The sequence below is a fragment of the Mesoplodon mirus genome (assembly GCF_964341445.2).
Source record: "Mesoplodon mirus genome assembly, chromosome: X".
Taxonomy (NCBI): Eukaryota; Metazoa; Chordata; class Mammalia; order Artiodactyla; family Ziphiidae; genus Mesoplodon; species Mesoplodon mirus.
Window position 1 is genome coordinate 103,296,893 of NC_138981.1, and position 20,311 is coordinate 103,317,203.

Sequence of the window (20,311 nt, forward strand, 5' to 3'; positions counted from 1 at the left end):
GATCTGTATTTCAAAGAAATGTCTCATTTTAGTTTTAGTCAACTAAGCTACTGAAAGATAAATAGATCCTAAACTTTCAAAATGTACTTTGTCTTATTTCCTAAATTTTTTTTTGCTACTAAATTTTGGGGGAGGATGACTCAGAAAAATGGTCATTAATCTGCTAACTAGTTAAGTGCTCAGTTACCAGGAAAATACTACCATCTGTCTTAGTTTCTTTTACAACAGCACACTCCTATTTTCCATGAAATGTTTTTATATTAAACAATAAAACTTTCATAATTTTAAGGCCTAATCAAAAACTAATAATGCAGTAATTCCCACATAGATTGTTTTCCCACAATACCAAACCTTGGAGAAATGCCTAAGGAATTTCATTTGGATTTCTTATCTCCATGTGAAAATACAGCTGTATTACACTACTTTGATGTTATGTTATGTGGCTTTACTTTATTGAGGAGAATGTAGAATAGATGAGAGATCGATAGATGATGACATCTTTGTCTGATTTTATGTTGAAGAAAATTAGAGATAGTTAGTAGATCTGTTTTTATTCTGGAATATCCTGGTGGACATTCCAACTGAATGGTAAATAAGTGCCAATTCAAGTTTTTGGAAACTGATGCAATATTATCCTATACATATTTTTTAAAGAAAGTGAAGGTAGTGAATGGCTCTAATTGTTGAAGAAAATGCTGCTATTTTGTTCTTTAGTTGAATATGATCAATAACTAGCCTAAAGGGAAATATTTTGCTTTCCAAACACCCATCCCATTGCTCCATTCATCGTGGTACTCAGTCGGAAGTGTATTACCAGAAGAGTTTTTAAAATTACCACAACTCATTCATATATTCATTCACTAAACAATTATTGAACACCTACTATGTGTCAGACAGTAAAGCCCTCTGAGGAGGAAATGCTATGTAAATAAAAATAATACATTAACAATGCAAGTGTTAATATTATTTATCTTTCAAGATGCAGCTCAAATTCAGTTTGCTACTCCTTTCTCTGTGTTCTGTACCTTACAAATATTTTGTCGATGTTTGAGTACCTATCTACTGAGCTCTTTGAAAAGGTAGAGACCTTGGTTTATTCATTTTTGTATTCCACAGAACCTAACATAAGATTTGGTACAGATCAAACAGGTGGTCAGAAAACGATAGTTGAAATGAAGGAATTAACATAGTGTTGCATCATTTAGTATTCAGTTAAGAAGATAGTACTTGTCCAAAAACTGAATTTATTTCTTCAAAGTAGATATTATAATGCAGTTGTTATCGTGTTATCCTAGAACTTGGATTATCATAAATCATAATGAGTCGATACATTGTTTGATTATATTTATTCTGATTATATTTCAAGGTGGTTTATCATCTAACAGGCTATTAAATAGATCAGTTTCAAACTTTCAAAAGAAATGAAACCCGTCTAGTCTCTCAAAGTTTTTACTCCCTAGAAGCTTACACGGAACATAGATGAAAGCGACTAGCTTCCCTCGCATCCCAACCGTTTGTGACCGCATTACCCCATCTTTCCCTTTCCTTTTTCCCACCCTTTCGCCCTCCGGAAGGGGCCGAGCTCTCCCGGTACTTCCCAGTCTTCCTCCGCCCCCTGCGGAAGGAGCCGAAGGCGGAGTGGGGCGCCGAAGCCGGGCGGCCTAGCGCTCGGGCCCCTCCGGAAAGAGCCGAACCGCACTCGGAAGAGGAGGGCGCGTTTGCCTTCGGCGCCTCGCCCCCGCGCGGTGCCCTCTGTCGGCGGCTTGGGGCAGCTGTGGCAGCGGTGGCGGCGGGAGGCGGTAGCCGCGTCGACGTCGACCAAGACTGGAGCGACGTTTAAAGAAGGAGCCGAGTCGCCGTGGAGTCCGGCTTCTGGTTGTTGGAGGACTCCCACCCTTCCGCGCGGCCCGACGACGAGAAGCTGCGGCGCCGGGAAGCAGGTGAGGAGCCGGCCGCGACCCGGGAGGGGGCGAGGGATCGCGCCTGCTTCCTCCGTCCCTGGGCCGCGCCTGCCTTCGCTTTCTCCTCACTTGAACCAGGAAGCGGCGGAGACGGAGGCTCCGCTCCTCCGGCCCTTTCTTTGTGTGGGCCCGGGAGCGAAGGAGGGGACGAACCAGGAGGGCCGCGGCGCGGTCCCCTCCGCCGTCAGGGGCCGAGGGGCTGCCGGCGCCCGGGGTAGGCCCGGAGCGTGGGGAGCCCACCGCGGAGAACCGCTCGGCGTTTTCCTCGCCCCTCTGCCTGCCTTTTTGCGCCTCTTTTTCCCCTCCTAGCCCTTACTTTGATTTAGAGCTTTTCGGCCTGGCCCATCCTCCCCTTCCGTCCCCTTCCCAGGGCATAACAATGCCGCCTGCTTGGCCTCATCCCCTCCCAACACCCCACCCTCCGGTTCGCCACCTTCTACTTTCCTCGGCTCGCCTCGCCTTACTACCCCCGCCCTGACTGTGCTGGCTGGACCTCCATCTGTATTTGCGAGAAGCTGCTTTTCCGCGTGAATCGGGGTTAAAAACCTCGGTTGCAGCCGGCCGGGTGCGAATGGGAAGAGGGGGTGGAGGGAGGAAGATGGGGATCAGCTGCCGCAGGGAGCCGCGTGTCGGTTGTTTCAGTCTCGCGGGTGGTGTTTCTCTTTCCCACCTTCACCTGCCCTCGGTCAAGGATTTGTCTCACAGGAATGAGGAACGGCTTTTCCACAGTCGGGTCGCAAATCTTGGTTGGGGTGGGTTCAGACCGATTTGTGCTGTTCCTGGGTCCACCTTAACAGGGAAGAGGAGGAAACCTAAACAGCAAAATGAAACCAAGTCCCGGTGTCACCTGGACACGTACATTTAAATCATTCCCCCATTGGGAACACCCATTTGCAAACGACAAAAATAGTGGGACCGTATTCAGAAAACCTGTCTACCCACCGAAAAGGGACTTGTGTCGAAATCCCCATATTTCGGGAGCCCAGGTTGCCGGCTCGCTGTCCAAAGGTCACTCTTTCTGATGAATGCCTTTATGGTAACCTGGAATTCCTTGGTACCGTTAACAAGCAATGCCTTATAACATGATGTTTTAAATCCTTGATATCTAGACTTTTCTCCTATTTTTTGTTTTTAAGCTATTATTTTGAAAAATTTAGAAGATATTTGAGACGCTCTGTCTTCCACGTGTATATAACTTAAGAACTGTGACAGTGGTACTATTTTGGTAACTCTAAAGAGAAAGAATATTAGCAATAAAAAGTGTTTCTTTACCAAAAGTACTTATCAACTAATTTTTCCCCCGCTTGTCTATTTTATTTTATTTTATTATTTTTTAACATCTTTATTGGAGTATAATTGCTTTTCAATGGTGTGTTTCTGCTTTATAACAAAGTGAATCAGTTATACATATACATATATCCCCATCTCTCTTCCCTCTTGCGTCTCCCTCCCTCCCTATCCCACCCCTCTAGGTGGTCACAAAGCACCGAGCTGATCTCCCTGTGCTATGTGGCTGCTTCCCACTAGCTAGCTATTTTACATTTGGTAGTGTGTATATGTCCATGCCACTCTCTCACTTCATCCCAGCTTAACCTTCCCTCTCCCCGTGTCCTCAAGTCCATTCTCTACGTCTGCGTCTTTATTCCTGTCCTGCCCCTAGGTTCATCAGAACCATTTTTTTTTCTTAGATTCCATATATATGTGTTAGCATACGATATTTGTTTTTCCCGTTCTGACTTACTTCACTCTGTATGACAGACTCTAGGTCCATCCACCTCACTACAAATAACTCAATTTGTTTCTTTTTATGGCTGAGTAATATTCCATTGTATATATGTGCCACATCTTCTTAATCCATTCATCTGTCGATGGACACTTAGGTTGCTTCCATGTCCTGGCTATTGTAAATAGAGCTGCAATGAACATTGTGGTACATGACCCTTTTTGAATTATGGTTTTCTCAGGTCAACTAATTTTTAATTATATATACATGTATTTATTTATTTATTTAAATTCCATGTCATTGTTACTGGATATATCTTCTGTAAAGTGCCAAAAATTGTTTTGGGGGTGGTACACAGCAATACTATTTATTGACAGTCCCCCTCCCCTTTTTTCTAGAGTGATGTCTGCTCTGTTCCAGTAAGTTTATATCTTCATTTTCACTAGTTCATTTGGCGTGAAGAAAGTTCTCATATCAATGGTCATAATTCTATTTTTTTTTTTTTTTTTTGCGGTATGCGGGCCTCACACTGTTGTGGCCTCTCCCATTGTGGAGCACAGGCTCCGGACACGCAGGCTCAGCGGCCATGGCTCACGGGCCCAGCCTCTCTGCGGCATGTGGGATCTTCCCGGACTGGGGCACGAACCCGTGTCCCCTGCATCAGCAGGTGGACTCTCAACCACTGCACCACCAGGGAAGCCCCTATGCTCATAATTCTTTACCAACAAAATTAAATGTTTCGTGTTTTCATGCAAATGAGCTTTAAGAAATGGTAAACTTTTCTTTTCCTTTGTTTTATTTTTTCACAACAGCATCTGTTAACTTCATTTGGCACTCTGTTTAACATTCCGCCTCTGGAGATTGTAAGGGTAGGCAGGTGAGGGGAAGTGGCAAGGGGAAGAAGAAAGAGGAGAGGGTAAGAAAGGTGTTTCATAGTTTATCCAGATGAGGCATCCCAATCAAAATAAGAATAGAAAAATAATAGAGGTAATAATTGCCAGTGTTTATAAATTCTGATTTAGTCACTGGCTACAGGGATAGCTGTTGAATATGTTCTTAAAGATAAGTTAAAATGTAGGAAGACTACATATTTTGGACTCAGTGTTGCACACACCAAGCTTTTCTGACATTCAAAACATTCATTTACAGGTGAAATAACTTTTGTGTGTTCATGATGAAGATTTTTCTTAAAGTTTTAAGACAGTTAAAAATTAACTCTTAACTCTTCTTGAGGAGAAAATCCAAAATTGGAACTAAGAAAATTAATTTTAGTCTTTAAAACTAGCTTAGTGGTGATGCATGTATCTAAGATTCAAAGGAAGAGATTAATGTTCATATCTGTAGATCAATTTAAAACTTGCTTGTCTCTTCTCAGGGGAAAGTCATGAGATTTGACATGTGGTCCAAAAACCAGCCTGTAAGAATAATTTATATAAAAACCAAAAAGTTATATCAAACTTTGGGTAAAACTCCAATAAACTAGTTAATGATGCTGTAGCTGAAATTCTGAATGATGAAGTGCTTTTGTCTTTCTTTCCTAATCTCCCATCCTCCCCCTCCCTTTCTCTTACAGGCATGGAGAGTAGAAAACTGATTTCTGCTACAGACATTCAATACTCTGGCAGTCTGCTTAACTCCCTGAATGAGCAACGCGGCCATGGACTCTTCTGTGATGTTACTGTTATTGTGGAAGACCGAAAATTCCGAGCCCACAGGAACATCCTTTCAGCTTCTAGTACTTACTTCCATCAGCTCTTCTCAGTTGCTGGGCAAGTTGTTGAACTAAGCTTTATAAGAGCAGAGATTTTTGCAGAAATTCTCAATTATATCTATAGTTCTAAAATTGTTCGTGTTAGATCAGATTTACTTGATGAGTTAATTAAATCAGGGCAGTTATTAGGAGTTAAATTTATAGCAGAGCTTGGTGTCCCGTTGTCACAGGTTAAAAGCATCTCAGGTACAGCTCAGGATGGTAATGCAGAAACCTTACCTCCTGGTTCTAGTGACAAGAACCTTGAAATACAAAAATCAAAAGATGAAGCCCAAGAAAATGGGGCCACTATAATGCCAATTATAACAGAGTCTTTTTCCTTATCTGCTGAAGATTATGAGATGAAAAAGATCATTGTTACCGATTCAGATGATGACGACGATGACGTCATTTTCTGCTCTGAGATTCTGCCTGCAAAGGAGACTTTGCCAAGTACCAATACAGTGGCAGAGGTCCAGCCTAACCCAGGCTCTGTTGCTATTTCAGATGTTGCACCTTGTGCGAGCAATAGCTCTCCCCCTTTAACAAATATCACACCTACTCAGAAACTTCCTACTTCTGTGAATCAGGCAACTCTGAACCAAACACAAGGAAGTGAAAAATTGTTGGTATCTTCGGCCCCAACACATCTGACTCCCAACATCATTTTATTAAATCAGACATCACTTACTACACCACCAAATGTCAGTTCTTCACTTCCAAATCATATGTCTCCTTCAATCAATGTACTTGTGCAGAATCAGCAGCCACCAAACAGTGCTGTTTTAACAGGAAACAAGGCCAATGAAGAGGAGGAGGAGGAAATTATAGATGATGATGATGACACTATTAGCTCCAGTCCAGACTCGGCGGTCAGTAATACATCTTTGGTCCCACAGGCTGAGATCCCCCCAAATACCGCGTTTGATGGATCGTTGATACAGAAGATGCAGATTCCTACACTTCTGCAAGAGCCACTTTCTAATTCTTTAAAAATTTCAGATATAATTACTAGAAACACTAATGATCCAGGTTTAGGATCAAAACATCTAATGGAGGGTCAGAAGATTATTACTTTAGATACAGCTACTGAAATTGAAGGCTTGTCGACGGGTTGCAAGGTTTATGCAAATATTGGTGAAGATACTTATGATATAGTGATCCCTGTCAAAGATGACCCTGACGAAGGGGAGGCCAGACTTGAGAATGAGATACCAAAAACATCTAGCAGTGAGACGGCAAATAAACGTATGAAGGTAAAACATGATGATCACTATGAGTTAATAGTAGATGGAAGGGTCTATTATATCTGTATTGTATGCAAAAGGTCATATGTCTGTCTGACAAGCTTGCGGAGACATTTTAACATTCATTCTTGGGAGAAGAAGTATCCTTGCCGTTACTGTGAGAAGGTATTTCCTCTTGCAGAATATCGCACAAAGCATGAAATTCATCACACAGGGGAGAGAAGGTATCAGTGTTTGGCCTGTGGCAAGTCTTTCATCAACTATCAGTTTATGTCTTCACACATAAAGTCAGTTCATAGTCAAGATCCTTCTGGAGACTCAAAGCTTTATCGTTTACATCCATGCAGGTCTTTACAGATCAGACAATATGCATACCTTTCTGATAAGTCAGGCACCATGCCTGTCATGAAGGATGATGGTATTGGGTATAAGGTTGATGCTGGGAAAGAACCTCCAGTAGGGACCACATCTACTCCTCAGAACAAGCCAATGACCTGGGAAGATATTTTTATTCAGCAGGAAAATGATTCAATTTTTAAACAGAATGTAACAGATGGCAGTACTGAGTTTGAATTTATAATACCAGAATCTTATTGAACTCCTTTGAGATATCAGAAAGTTTTGGTTTGGATTAAGGGTCAGGGCTTTCAGAAGACCTGTAAAACAAAGGTGAAAACAAGTTGATTTGATCTGCCATGTCATCTGAAGGTAGTCTAGTTGGATTATTTGTTGATAATTTTTTAGAAGCAAATTATTCTGGAAGTTTGAATAGAGATTGAGAAGTTTTTCCCCCCAAGTATCCATTTTTATAGTTAGCTTTCAGCACATTTAAAAGAGGCAAAAAGAAAAAAAAAAGCTTGGAGAGATAGTTTCCTGAATAGAATTTGAAGCAGTCTGAATGTTCTTTGAAAATAACTGGAGTTATTAGCATACCCTAGTATATCTTGCAACTTTCCCCTTCCGTGTTAGCACTTTACTGATGAATTCTCAATTTTCTTATTATTGAAACTATAAATGTGTCGTGTCTTGTATATGGCATAAAAAGTAAACAAGAACTTCTAAAGTTGTCCTGGAAATTTTCAGAATAAGTCCCTGCTTGGTTGTGTATTCTGCTAACCCAAATGGATAGCAACCTCCTGCCCCTCATGAAAATGGCCGTGCAGACAAATCTCTCATTTGAACAATGAAGTAGTTTTAGCTAATTAGAATTAAACCTTGCTTTTATTGCCATAGTCTGGAAAAGACCTGTGGCTGGACTACTGTATATATACCTTTGCAATGTGGTTTCCGTGGGCAAAAATACTAAAGGAAAACAAATCTCTGTAGTGCAGACAGGAAGAGATGGAATGTTCTGTCGCATTTGTTTTGAATTCTGCACTCTTATATGATAGCGACAGGGAATGGAAGTAAATGGAGATTTCCTTTTTGCTTGTTATGGTTAAAAATATTCCCATGACATTTTTCAAATTTTGAATCTGAAAGCCACCAAATTAATCTTTATGTACAAATCTTTATAAATGACAAATTTCATAAATGAGACGCCTATATATTTTGGGCGGGAGGCTACTGGCATATATTTTTAAATGTTGATATTACTTAGAATCTCTAATAGGAAGTTTTTATTTGACATAGTTGAATCAGTGATCTAGTATTTTCCTTTCAGCAAGACCTTTTAGGTTTTTACTCCTAAAATAAGTTCCATTCCATCTGCAAATTGCTGCAGTATTATAGCATTCAGAAGCTATACGTGGAAGTTAAATAGGCTTGTTGATTCCCATTTATCTTGAGAACAATAAATACCACCTTTCTCCCTTTTAAAATGACACATATTTAAACACTTAGAAAATAAAGTAAAAACTTATTGAAGTGCTAGTACTAAAAGGGAAGCAGGTTGGTACAAATATATAGCCTAGCATTTATAACAGGATTGACTTGTCGAACTTCTGTAAATGAATTTTTGCAAAGGAAAAAAATTAATAGATACTGAAAAAGATTGTTGTGCATAGTTATTAGTCATTTGTAACCTTGCTTAAGTATTTCTTAATTCAACATAGATATTTTCTTTCTCCTTAACCACGTACTTTTGAAAATAGTCTATTTCTTGACTTTGAACTTAAAGCTTTAATCATAATTTCTCATGTATACGTCATTCTTCTGACAGTAATCTAGACTTGAAGATAATGGTTTCAGTGTTTCTTAAGATGGTAGCTGAGGGTATCAGGCATCAGCATTTGCAGTAATATGAGAAGAAAGAAAAATAATATACTCCTTTGCTTTACCAAGGATTAGAATGATGTGCATCTTTCTGTTTTCTGTTCTGTGAGTTGAGACCTTAAGACCATTTTGTAAACTAATCCTTGGAAATTTTTAAATTACCTTACGACTTAAAGAGTCTGATCTCTGGAATTGCAATATCTGTTTCCTTTCTTTGTAGGTACTGATAACATTACTCTTTGACTATAGGGTACACTCTGAAATATTTTCAGTGGAAATTTGTTTGTTTCATTAATGCTGTTTTACCAGTTAGACATAATTCTTCTACAAGTGTGAATGATACTGATACCAGCAGAGCTTCCAGTCCTTTCAGACTAAACTGCTAGGTAAATTAGTTTGTCATAATAAAACTTGGTGGTTTCTACAAGGCCTTTATGACAAACCAGGAGTTAATTCTATAATGGAAAACTATCCATTCTTAATTATCTGGATATAATTATTTGCTGCTGCTGTGCTCTATGTAAATTCTGAGGATGAATTTTCAACTTTGCCTACTGAAGGTATCTTCTAGAGTTTTTTGGGAGGAGGAAAACTGGAAAAATCACTTTAAATTGTATTTTTGCCAGAAGACTTTTACTTGCATGTATGTCAGGGTCTTCTGTTTTTCTACAAGTCTCTCTATCCAAAGTTCAGAATTCATGTGGAATACTCCTTTGGGATTAAAACTATTCACCCCCAGTATTTATGGGGTTGGAAATCTGTGGCAAGAGGCTGTTCAAAGCTTGTCATGGGGTGTTCCTATTTTATACTTAGTTTTCTGGCAATTGAACTTCCTTTTTTTTCCTTTCAAGTTGGCTTCAAATTTGCTCCTATGCTAAATTACCTATAAATATTCTGGATAGGAACTTTGAAATAGCAATTTGTTAAAAGAGATGACAAAATGAAAGTGCTCAAACTAAGCAAAGATTTTTAAATGTTGTAGCAATCTTGCAAGATTCACTTTAGAATAAATCTTAAATGATTATCATTTTGGTGGTAATGATCCCCCACACACAACCACTATGAGGAATTGATGCTGGGTTTTTCCCGTTGTACCAAAAAGATAAAACAAATGGTAAAAATGATGAAGGTATTTTGTATTGTCAAGGCGTGCATATTCTAAAGAATTAAATACTAATTCAGCAGCACTGGCTTTCTCATCTCTGTCAATCATATGAAGCCTTGTTCATTTCCATCCAATACTGTAATGTTCATACTTGTTCACTCTTCTCTGTCATGACTTTAAGTTCTACTTTTCATTAACCGTTACCTGATATTAGTTCGTAGAGCTTCTTATGGCAAAAATAAAATGTTTTAATTCTGATTTTTGAGTGCATTTTTTACAAGATGTTCTTTCAGAAATTACGCATCTTATGTTCTGTTGTTTTTCAGTTTTTGTAGCAGGAGACTGGAACTGTATTTCTGATGACAGCATGACAGAATTTCCCGTTAGGTTTTATATGTTGGTTAATCGCATGCCCACTGTATCTTGAACCATAATAGTCAAAAGTGAGTCAGCTGCTGTCAGTTGCTTTAGAGTGTTTGTGATACTTCTGTTGATTCCATGAAGACACATGTAAGTTGATAAGGAGGAGGATAGTTTTATTAATTTGAAACATCACAAAGCAGTCTGGGTTTCCAACATGGCAGTGATACAGATTTTAAGCAACATCCAGTTATACAGGTTCTGGATTAATATTTTAATGTTTCATGCCCAGTTCAATACTTTAAAGCAGAATTAGGAATAAAGCGGTAAATATTACAAAATGCAGTCAAGGTACATTTTGGAAATACAAATTCCTTCATTACAGCAAATGTTTTTGCAAAAGAGTAAAGCAGCAAATATTAACTTTTCTAAGATAACATGCACTTTTTATAGTTCAATGTGATAAAAAAGCTGCTCAAATTAAGTGTTACAAAATCTATACTGTTTCAAGTTACTTTGTAAAGTAAGAAAAATACATAGAAATGAGTCATAGAATCTTAACACTTTAAGAAATGTGATAAATGTAGGATATACTATGTAATGGTGCCTTTAAAAAAATTAAATACCCATACATGTTCACTAAAGCCAAATGTAAAGTGTAAACAGCAAGAAATTTCATTGAGTATTACAAGTTGATATTTGTATAGTAAGTCAATTGGTTATTAGTCCCTTTTTGAAATCCAATAGAATTTTAATATGCTCAGAACTGTAGAAAATAATAGTAACTTTATATAACGCAAAAGGATTATAGTTGTTCAGATTTGAAATCCAGATGAGACATCAGTCGTGATGCCGAAAGTTAAACTGAATGTTTTGCAAACATTTACTGTGAACAATGAGCACACTGGTTGTACCTTGGTAACTCTTGATGGCTGGGTGTCTACAAGGTAGATGGGAGCACCAGCATTTGCCTGCTACCTCTAATCCATGAAGTTGGGAGGTAGCGAAATTGGCTGGAAATTTTTCCTGTATGTGTTCTGTGTTTGCAGAACTGTCTAATTAGGTACCCTCCTGTAGCCCTGTATTTTTATGTTGTACAAGTGTAGGATTATCAATCTTCCTTTAAATCAATCGATTCTCAGGTTAACATAAGATCACAATGAAAGTGTTCATTCTGAAGTGAAGGCATGGTGCCGAAGTGTTAAATTCATCAGATTGAGGTTTAAAGCTATGTATAATTAAAAGAACTGTACAAATACCTACCACAATGTGCCAGATGGATTTTAAATCTACGGTAACACTTAAGAATTTGTCAAGTTGGCTACAGTTGAGGTATTGCAGACAAAGCGGCATTGTAACACTTTCATAATCTTGAACGCTGTCATGATTGGTCTCAACAGAAAAAAGGACCAATAAGAGCAGTGGCATTAAAATACAGATGATTCTTTTGGGGTGGGGTGCAGGATACGTGCGGTTTGCTGGGATTGAAGCACAATATTTGAAGATATACAGTCACAAAGATTAGTAACAATCATAACACGACCCAAGAACCTAATCTAGCATTTTTGAACTCAATTTTAACCGTAAGATTTGTATCTCCTGCAGCAAATGCAACACGTAGTAGAACCGCTGTCTCCTAAGTTACCCAATGTATAACTGAGATCCACTTAAAACATCTCACATGTTGTTCTGTGTATTTCAGTGCTTCTTGAACAATCAATCCTGTTCCCCACTACTCAAAGGACTATTGCACTTTTCCCTTTGGGAGGTACCAATCACAAAAGCTAAGCTGAATGATCACAATAGCCATTTTTACAATACAGAGAAGAAAGGAGTAAGAGACAAGGGCAGCTTTTTTCAGCATCCAGACACAAGCAAACAAAATCTTAGAACTCTCTGCATTGGAACTACCGTGTAGCCCCATCATCTGGGAAATTTTCCTTAGGGACTGACTTTAGTGGTAGGGAAAGACAGGGCCTATAAGCCAGGCGCTTCAACCAAGGTGCTAGGGTGGCGATCTGCCAACGGCCGGAGGACAACACTCCATTTACACAAAGTGAAGCAGATGGCAACCACACTTCTGCTGCACACAGAGGCGGGGCCGTAGGGTAATGCAGGTCCAAACAAGACAAGCTGCTTGCTGGGATGGCTCTCCAGCCTTGCGCTGCCCTTCTTAGAAGTGCTGGGCTCAGTCTAGCCACCCCTGCTCTGCACTGATAACAAATCAGCTTCTTCCCTATCTTTCCTTAGCCTGGCAGGCCACTGCAAAACTTTATGCATAAGAATCGCACTTTAAAGTTTGTACCCTACACACTTCCACTAAAGCAGAAATACAAAAGCCACAATAATCTCAATAGCCAGCAGACATTCCTCTTTAGGGGCTGTAAGGGGGTGGCTTTTCAAAAGGCGGATAGTAGGGTGGAGAGTATCGGGGTGGAGCACTCGAGGACCACATGTAGCTGGGCGAAGGAGAGGCAGACTGCGGCTCCTCAGAAAGTCCAGAGGGAGGGGAGGATGGAAAGACACTGGAATGCTGTGTAATCAAAATAGAACAACATCAGTTTAGGCAGTGAGGTTGCGATTCTCCAATGTCGGTCATTATTTTAAAATGAATACGGACCCAGTGTGTTTCTGTTTGGAACAACCAAGAGTTGCTAAACCTCGCAGGGTTAATGAGGGGCATGAAACTGAGCTGGTCCCACCTTCTCTCAGTCACTCAGGCTGCAGAGCTCATGCAGAGAGGCCTTGGAATCCTCCCCCACCCCTCCCTTTGGACCCCTCATTCAGTCAGTTACCGAACCCTGTTGTTCCTACTTCTGTGTCGTCTCTGGAATCCATCACTCCCTTTACCAGTTTATAACTCAAGCCTCCAACAACTACCCCCTGAGCCATGGCAACAGCATCCCAACTAGTCTTCTAAAAGGTAGTTTGGGCCTTAAGAATATTTGAGGTTAAGCCATTAATACCTGGGAAAGTCTTTGCTACAAAAATATGTCATCACAGAGCCCATCTCACAGAACAAAACAAAACCAAAAAACTAAGGTCAGAGAGGTTAAATGGTTTTCTTGGATCTGGGGTCTTCTAACTCAAAGTCCAACAATTTCTATTTCATCTTAACTGTGGCCCACCACCCCAAAGTGCAGGGTATGTTGGAGGGCAAAGAGGAACAAAGGCGTGGAGGTGAGAATCACAAAGAGTGAGGAGTGATCTACCTGGTTGCAGGGACACTGAGGACTCTTACTTTGTGTTGTCTAACTTTTGTAGTCTTTGGGAAGGGAGCAAGATATGGGTTAAAAAAAATACCCAGTGAATTGGCGTGTTAGGAGTCATCTTCCACTTCTCTTTCCCTGGTCCATGTATACCCTTGACCCTAATGATTTTCCTGCTCAAGGAGAGTTGGCCTGTTTTGTTCACTGCTCTCTCTCCCAGAACTCACAACAGTGCTTGACAAGTAGGAGGTACTCTAACTTCAGGATAATAGAAGATGAACTTGGCATGTTTGTTTCAAAAATAAAATCTATTTTCAAAGACTACGGTCACATCTTGTGGGTACCGTTGCCTTGCTCCAGTGGTGGAGCATGGCTGAGGCCTGAAGGCTGGAGGGGTCTATAGGGATGGCAAGAGGCAGGAGGCCAGTTTTAGGCTCTCAGGAAGAGCAAACGTAAGCCAACAAACGGGGATGTAGAAATGCAATTTTCTGTTGTGCCTTAGCTCTAGGAGGAACTGCTATATTAAAAAAAAAACACATCAAAAAATTTCTCAAGAGTTCAAGTGCTGTCTGGGGAGGTCAATGCCTTTTCTTTGTTCTGCTGGCTGGAGTCTAAGTAGATCATGTCATTTTCAGGCCTAGAGCAATCTAGAGTTAGCCTTGCCATGAGGTATCTGGAGCCTGAGACCAGTTGGCTGATTGTCCTTATCACCAGTCCTGACCTCTGCACTCCTTAGGAAGGGTTGTCCTGCTTTCTAGGTCTTGCTTGAGACACTGAAATCTCCATCTCCCCCCACATAATGTCAGGACTGAGAAGAGGCCGTAGCGGCCAACATCCCCTCCTTCCCCATCACATCCATCCTTTTGATCTGAGAGAAGGAATGACAGGGTCATAGAAAGCCTTTAAAGACAAAAGAACTTGAGGCAGTGGACTCGAGACAAGCCAGATTCCTTCCAAAAATCTCAAAATTTCTCCTCCCTCCAGGAGGAGATATGCTTTCTAAGACACTGGAATCGTGATTTCCTAGTTTTCCACTCCGCACTGCACAACTCTCTCCTCTCTCTCCCTCCTCTTCTGTTGCTTTCCTCAACTAAGAACGCTGTCCTCTTAAACCAGAGAGGAGAGCAAAAACCCACCAGGGACAAGATCTCTGTGGCCGGGGACGTGCCACTTTGCCCTTCTAAATCCCGTTCCAGGACAGTGAGAGCCAGGAGGCCAGTTCTCTGTGGCCCAGCCACAGAAGGGAGGGGCAAGTTTCTGAAGGTGGAGCTAAAGGCCGTTCGGTCCTGAGAGGCAGTAAAAGGCTGCCGTGGGTAGCAGCTGCCGTGGGTGGCAGTTGTACACTTTGATAATAAGAGGGGGTGGTACAACGGCCTTGGGTTTTCACTTCTCAGTTTCATGTTTGGGAAAGTATTAAGGGGGAAGGGGGTGGGATGCTTCTCACTTCCCTTTGAGGATGCTGGGAGTCATAGGGATAAACTCGAAGGGCTCCTGGCAGAGCTAGGGAGCTAACTGGCTGCAGTCCACACACACCCTTGGGATTTGTTGCGGGCAGGGCGGGGGGGTGGTCGCCCACCGTACCAGTGCATAGTTTCCTAGCAACAGGCAGGCACCTTGGGAAAGATCTGGCTTTGTTGCAGCTGGGGAGCTGGCCCGGTGCATTTTGGTTCCTGCCTAAGAGTCGACTTGACTAGGGACAGGCAGCTCAGAAGAACAGAGCTTTGAATCCTTTCGCACCACAAAGCATGAAAAGCATGAAAAGCATCTAAATAGCCTACTGCTGGGCCTGGTCAGCTCGAGCTTCCCGAGCTGCTGCTTAGAAGCTCGGGTGGCCTAGGGCGGTGGAGCTACAGAGGAGGGAGCGGGCTCTCTCTCCCGCCTTAGCCTGCCCCTCCCTGCCCCACGCAGACCCACACTCCGCAAGACCCTTGTGCATTTCTGTCACGTGTGCGTCTCTCTTCAGAAGCACTGGGAGGCAGTGACTCCAAGAAGAGCCCCGGAACTGGCCGGGTGATAAAGGGTACCAGCAAAAGATGCTGTGTCCCAAGGGTGAAATCCAGGGTCTCTTGGTTCTTTGCATTCCCCCTCTGTTTCTAACCCAGAAAGCAAAGCCAGGGGAGACGGAGAGAAGAGTGGAGAAAAGGAAGAGGAAGAAAAAGGGAGGGATCAGAAACAAGAGAAAGGAGGAGAGGCAAGGAGAACCTCAGCAGGAGAGGGGAAATAAAAAGTTGAGTGGCGGCCTCCTAAGGCTCTCAGCAACCTGCGCCATCTACCGCCTCCCCCCGGACTAGCGCGACCCTCTCATTCAAGGGGCCCGATTTATAATGGGTCCTGTTCGGTGGCTACGACGAAACCTAGCGTACCTTCATGTGATTTAATAAAGAGCATAAACAGAGGTGCTCGCATTTTGCAGAGGCTTTTGTTTTAAGCTAAACTTGGCGATTCACCAAATGGCTAGAGTGAAATAGGGGGTCTGGTCCAGCAGGCCAGACTGGGGAGTATGGCTGGAAGCTTTAAGGGATTTACCCCAAAGCTACACTGGGTTGAATTTCCCAGCAGAAGTAGAAACGGGTGCTTTATACCCTACAGGATATGGACTACTTGGCCATGGGGAAATGAGTGCAAGGGGCAAGAGAAGTGAGCGCTGGGGAGGTGAGCAAGAAGGCACCAGCAGTCTTGGCTTCTAAGCTTGGACTCCTTGGAGTCCAACATTTACAAGAGTCACAACATCCTCAGGGCCAGCTGACCAGACCCACGTCCTCGCTCCCATCTGACCACAAGAAATGTTTTCCAAGCTTCCTGACTGGACAGCTACCCAATAAGAGCATGACTTTGAGGGGTGAAAACAAAACCCTATAAATCTCCTCTTCCTTCTATCAGCCTTGGGATAAAAAGGAAAGAGAAGTCTTCAAAGGCAAAGTGACATAAATAGTCCTATTTGGAAATGACCAGAATGGGGAAGTCATTCAGGAAAAAGTCTAGAAAGGTCAGTTTTCCTGCTATGATTTGGGCCCTTTTACAATCTGAGATGAGACTAAGGGAGCTCTGGCTTTTTTTTTTTTTTTGGTAGGTCTGTGCTTCTGGTGGTTTTATTGTCAGAGGTGGTGTGCGTTTTGCTGACTGCTTTCTATTTATCTGGGAACATAACAGATGTTCCTTCATCCTCTTGGCTTTCTTGGGGAAAGACTGGTATTTCCTCCTATGAAACAATAAGGGAATGGAGCTTGGTGAGCAAAAGAAAGCTCCACTCAAATACTAAACTGAAATACTTTGTAAGTTCTAGAAGGAAACAAATCACTTAAAAACATACACCTTAAAACCCATAAATTTATAAAATCTCCAAAAAGGAAATACAAAAGACGGCTTGAACCTACAGAAAGAACCGGGAGAGGTATAAGAAGTGCCCCAGCAGTCCTTGGAGTGGGGAGCAATTTAATAACATAATAAGAGAAAGTAAAAGGAATTCCCTGGCGGTCCAGTGGTTACGACTCTGCACTTTCACTACCAAGGGTGCGGGTTCAATCCCTGGTCAGGGAACTAAGATTCCACAAGCTGCATGGCACAGCCAAATGGAAAAAAAGAGAGAGAGAGAGTAAAGAGACCCTTTCTGAGTCATGATTAGGAAGCCCATAATTTAAACCAGTAGAATGTGTAAATATCCTAAAATTAACTGGGGAAAAGATCAGTGCTATACTCAGACTTACAGCTTCTCCAAAGAATCCCTCAAGCCAATCTCTGGCGTCAGACAGACCTGGATACATATTCTTGTCCTCCACTTACCATCTCTGTGACTGTGGAGAGGTTACTTACTTCCTCCATGACTCAGTCATCTCAACTTAAAAATGGCAATGACAGGAGTATTTCCCTCAAACGACAAGAATGAGATGATATCTGTAAAGCACTTAGCACAATGCTTGGTACATAGTAGGTTCTCACTGAATAGGAGCTGTCATTAAAAAGCAGAGGCTTCCACAAATCCCTGAAGTGCCTGCTTTGAGCCCACGGTGTAGGTTTGGGTTAGGTGGCTAGATTTGGATCCCTTCTCTGAGTTAGGTACCCTGAGTTAGGTACCCTGTGTCTGGGTTTCCATAGCACTCTGGGTAATAGTCTACTTACTGTTTTGTCCCCACTGCTGTCCCCTAACCAGTCCCCTTCAGGTTCCTAGACTGGTCTCTTAATGCAGGGCCTACGTCTCATTCAATCTCTACATCCATAGCTCCTGGCACAGTTCCTGGCACATGGGAACACAGAGTCAACATTGACTGAACTGAAACCAACAGCCTGGGCCACCACTGGCATTGGCAATCTTGTTTTCATGCCTGGGGTAGTGTTTGAATGAGGACTGATGGACAGAGAGATGGCTCCATCCCCTAAACAGGGGCTTCCTATCTCAGAGTTTGCAGCAGCCATCACCAAGGAGGTTATTGTTACTACTTCAGGGGTTCGTTATAAAGTGAAAAGTCCTAAAATCAATATAGTCAATATAATTTACTTCGATATAAAAAAATGGAAGCAGCCTCTTGGGAGCCATGCATGGCCCCTCTGTCCCAGGATGAGTTTTTATTATGGGCGTCCCCAAAGAATGGTGACCCTCCTGTGCTAGGTTCAACATCCCTGTATTCTTTTAAAGGATTCCTTTGCCTCTGTCACTACTGCAATTATCTATGCCCTTTTAGAACATATTTGTGTTTTCTGGTCTATATTACCTATTTGGGGAACAAGTTCCCTGAGTTGTCTACCTGTGAATACAGTAGGCTTTAAAACAAATTCTAACATCTTTTCCCAAGCTTTAATGGATGCCTCCTTGTGCTGGTGCTGTATTTTATGACAGCAAACAAATCCATCTTCACACTATAGATACGTATTCCTATTGCCATATAGAGTCCTAGACCTCCCCGTACAGTACAGTATGTAAACCAAACCAAAGTACACTTTATTTAACTAAATAGGGGGTTTTTCAGTTTCAATTATTTTGTTAATCTGAAGTGGAAATTAGGTTGCCCAAGGGCTCTGTTTTTCTAAACTGGCTGGTTAATTGGGACCACCCCCAAACAGTCATGCTTTTATGTCCCCTTGGAGCATTCAGGGCTCTTGGTCAATAGAAGTAAATTCATTATGAGCTTCCCTCCTTTCAAAGGCATTTCCTTGGTCCCCAAATTTTGAATTAACCAGATTCGAGTGTAATCCCATCCTTCTGTGGTCCAGGGTTTAGGGTCACTGTAAATGCCTAAAAGACTGTTTCGTTTGTTTTCCTGAAGTGTCTAGTTCAGTGCTCTGCATACAATGAATTCCTTTTAATTAAGTGCCTTTTGGGTTCTGTTCTTCTGTGCTTAGTCTTAGCTCAAAAGGAAAATGGGAAAGGGCAAACTTGGTAACACTTATTTCTGACCCACGTGATAACAAGGCAAAAAAAGGGGAGGAGGGTGTTATAAAAAATATTTGCTCTGTAGAGTCCCAGTTAGGAAGTCTGGAGAAAAAGAAGGGACTTCTTCCTCATTACAGATTTGATTCAAACCCGTGTGTGGCTCAGAATGCCCTTGTCCTAAGGAGGAAGGCTCTCCCAGTGGCAGAGAAATGGAAAAGGCCACTGTTGGACAGGGGTCCGTGGTGACATACTCATGAGTACCTCGGTGTAGGTCAAGGCAACTTGGGACACCTGGATCCTATCTCTTCTCCCCTTTTCTTCCCTCCTTCTGTTTCTTCTCCTCTTGTGTCTTTCCCACCCTCCCCATCTCTCCCATCATTGCCTGCCTATGCAGTCCTTAAGCTAGTCACTGGTACCCACAGGCTGCTAAAGGCCCTCAGGGATAGAGAGCCTGGCTATGTCATATATATTAGGAAGGGTCCATAATTAAGGAGAGAACGAGACAGCATGAGCGAGAGCAAGGATAATGGAGAGTTCTTTTTCTCTCAAAACATACCTGAAAGTCATAAGCAGAATAAGGTGGCAGGTGAGGAGGGCTATGGTAGTAGGTATTATAGGATGCCACTTGAGGACGAGCGTAGTAAGAAACAGTCGGATGGGCATTTTCAACAGAACAGTTCAGTGCTGGGAGAGCTGGGTTCTGCAGAAAAACATAAATTAGAAACAACATAAATGTTCATCACTAGGAGAATGGCTAACTAAACCATGGTACATTCGTACTACAGAATACTATGGAGCTATTGATAAACAATGATGTGCACCTATATTTAGTGACAGGGAAGTTGTCCAGGATATATTGTTAAATTAAAAAAACAAAAACAAGCTATTGGCAAAACTATGGAGACAATAAAAAGATTAGTGGTTGCCAGGGGTTGGGGTTGGGGAGAGGGATGAATAGGCAGAGCCCAGAGTATTTTTAGGACAGTGAAACTACTGTTTGCCACCATAGTGATGGATACATGTCATTATACATTTGTCCAAACCCATAGAATTACAACAGCAAGAGTGAACCCTGGGGCTTCCCTGGTGGCGCAGTGGTTAAGAATCCACCTGTCAATGCAGGGTACACGGGTTCGAGCCCTGGTCCGGGAAGATGCCACATGCCATGGAGCAACTAAGCCTGCGAGCCACAACTACTGAAGCCCGGGCGCCTAGAGCCCATGCTCCACAACAAGAGAAGCCACCACAATGAGAAGCCCACGCACTGCAATGAAGAGGAGCCCCCGCTCGCTGCAACTAGAGAAAGCCCACGTGCAGCAACGAAGACCCAAGGCAGCCAAAAATAAATAAATAAATAAATTTATAGAAAAAAAAAGA

General features: G+C 42.1%; 2 protein-coding genes across 4 annotated transcripts in view; one reads left to right on the forward strand and one right to left on the reverse strand.

The window, feature by feature from the left end:
• Positions 1-1,755: 1,755 nt before the first annotated feature.
• On the forward strand, positions 1,756-10,258 carry ZBTB33 (zinc finger and BTB domain containing 33). 2 transcript variants are annotated; one of them, XM_082610837.1, is made up of 2 exons: positions 1,756-1,940; positions 5,258-10,258. In XM_082610837.1, the coding sequence occupies exon 2, from the start codon at positions 5,260-5,262 to the stop codon at positions 7,276-7,278; it is 2,019 nt and encodes a 672-aa protein (XP_082466963.1). In that variant the 5' UTR covers positions 1,756-1,940; positions 5,258-5,259; the 3' UTR covers positions 7,279-10,258. The 2 variants fall into 2 exon arrangements, with proteins under 2 accessions (XP_082466963.1, XP_082466964.1); XM_082610838.1 differs by lacking the exon at positions 1,756-1,940 and adding an exon at positions 2,097-2,175.
• A 598-nt stretch (positions 10,259-10,856) lies between these two features.
• Positions 10,857-20,311, reverse strand: part of TMEM255A (transmembrane protein 255A) — a 46,715-nt gene continuing 37,260 nt past the window's right edge. The window contains exons 8-9 of one of the 2 annotated variants that reach the window (XM_082610853.1): positions 19,491-19,634; positions 10,857-11,838 (exon numbers count right to left, since the gene is read on the reverse strand). In XM_082610853.1, coding sequence (XP_082466979.1) covers positions 11,788-11,838; positions 19,491-19,634 — 195 coding nt within the window. In that variant the 3' untranslated portion in view covers positions 10,857-11,787. Of the gene's footprint in view, positions 12,894-19,490; positions 19,635-20,311 lie in introns of both variants that reach the window. The other variant, XM_082610852.1, reaches the window with a different exon arrangement.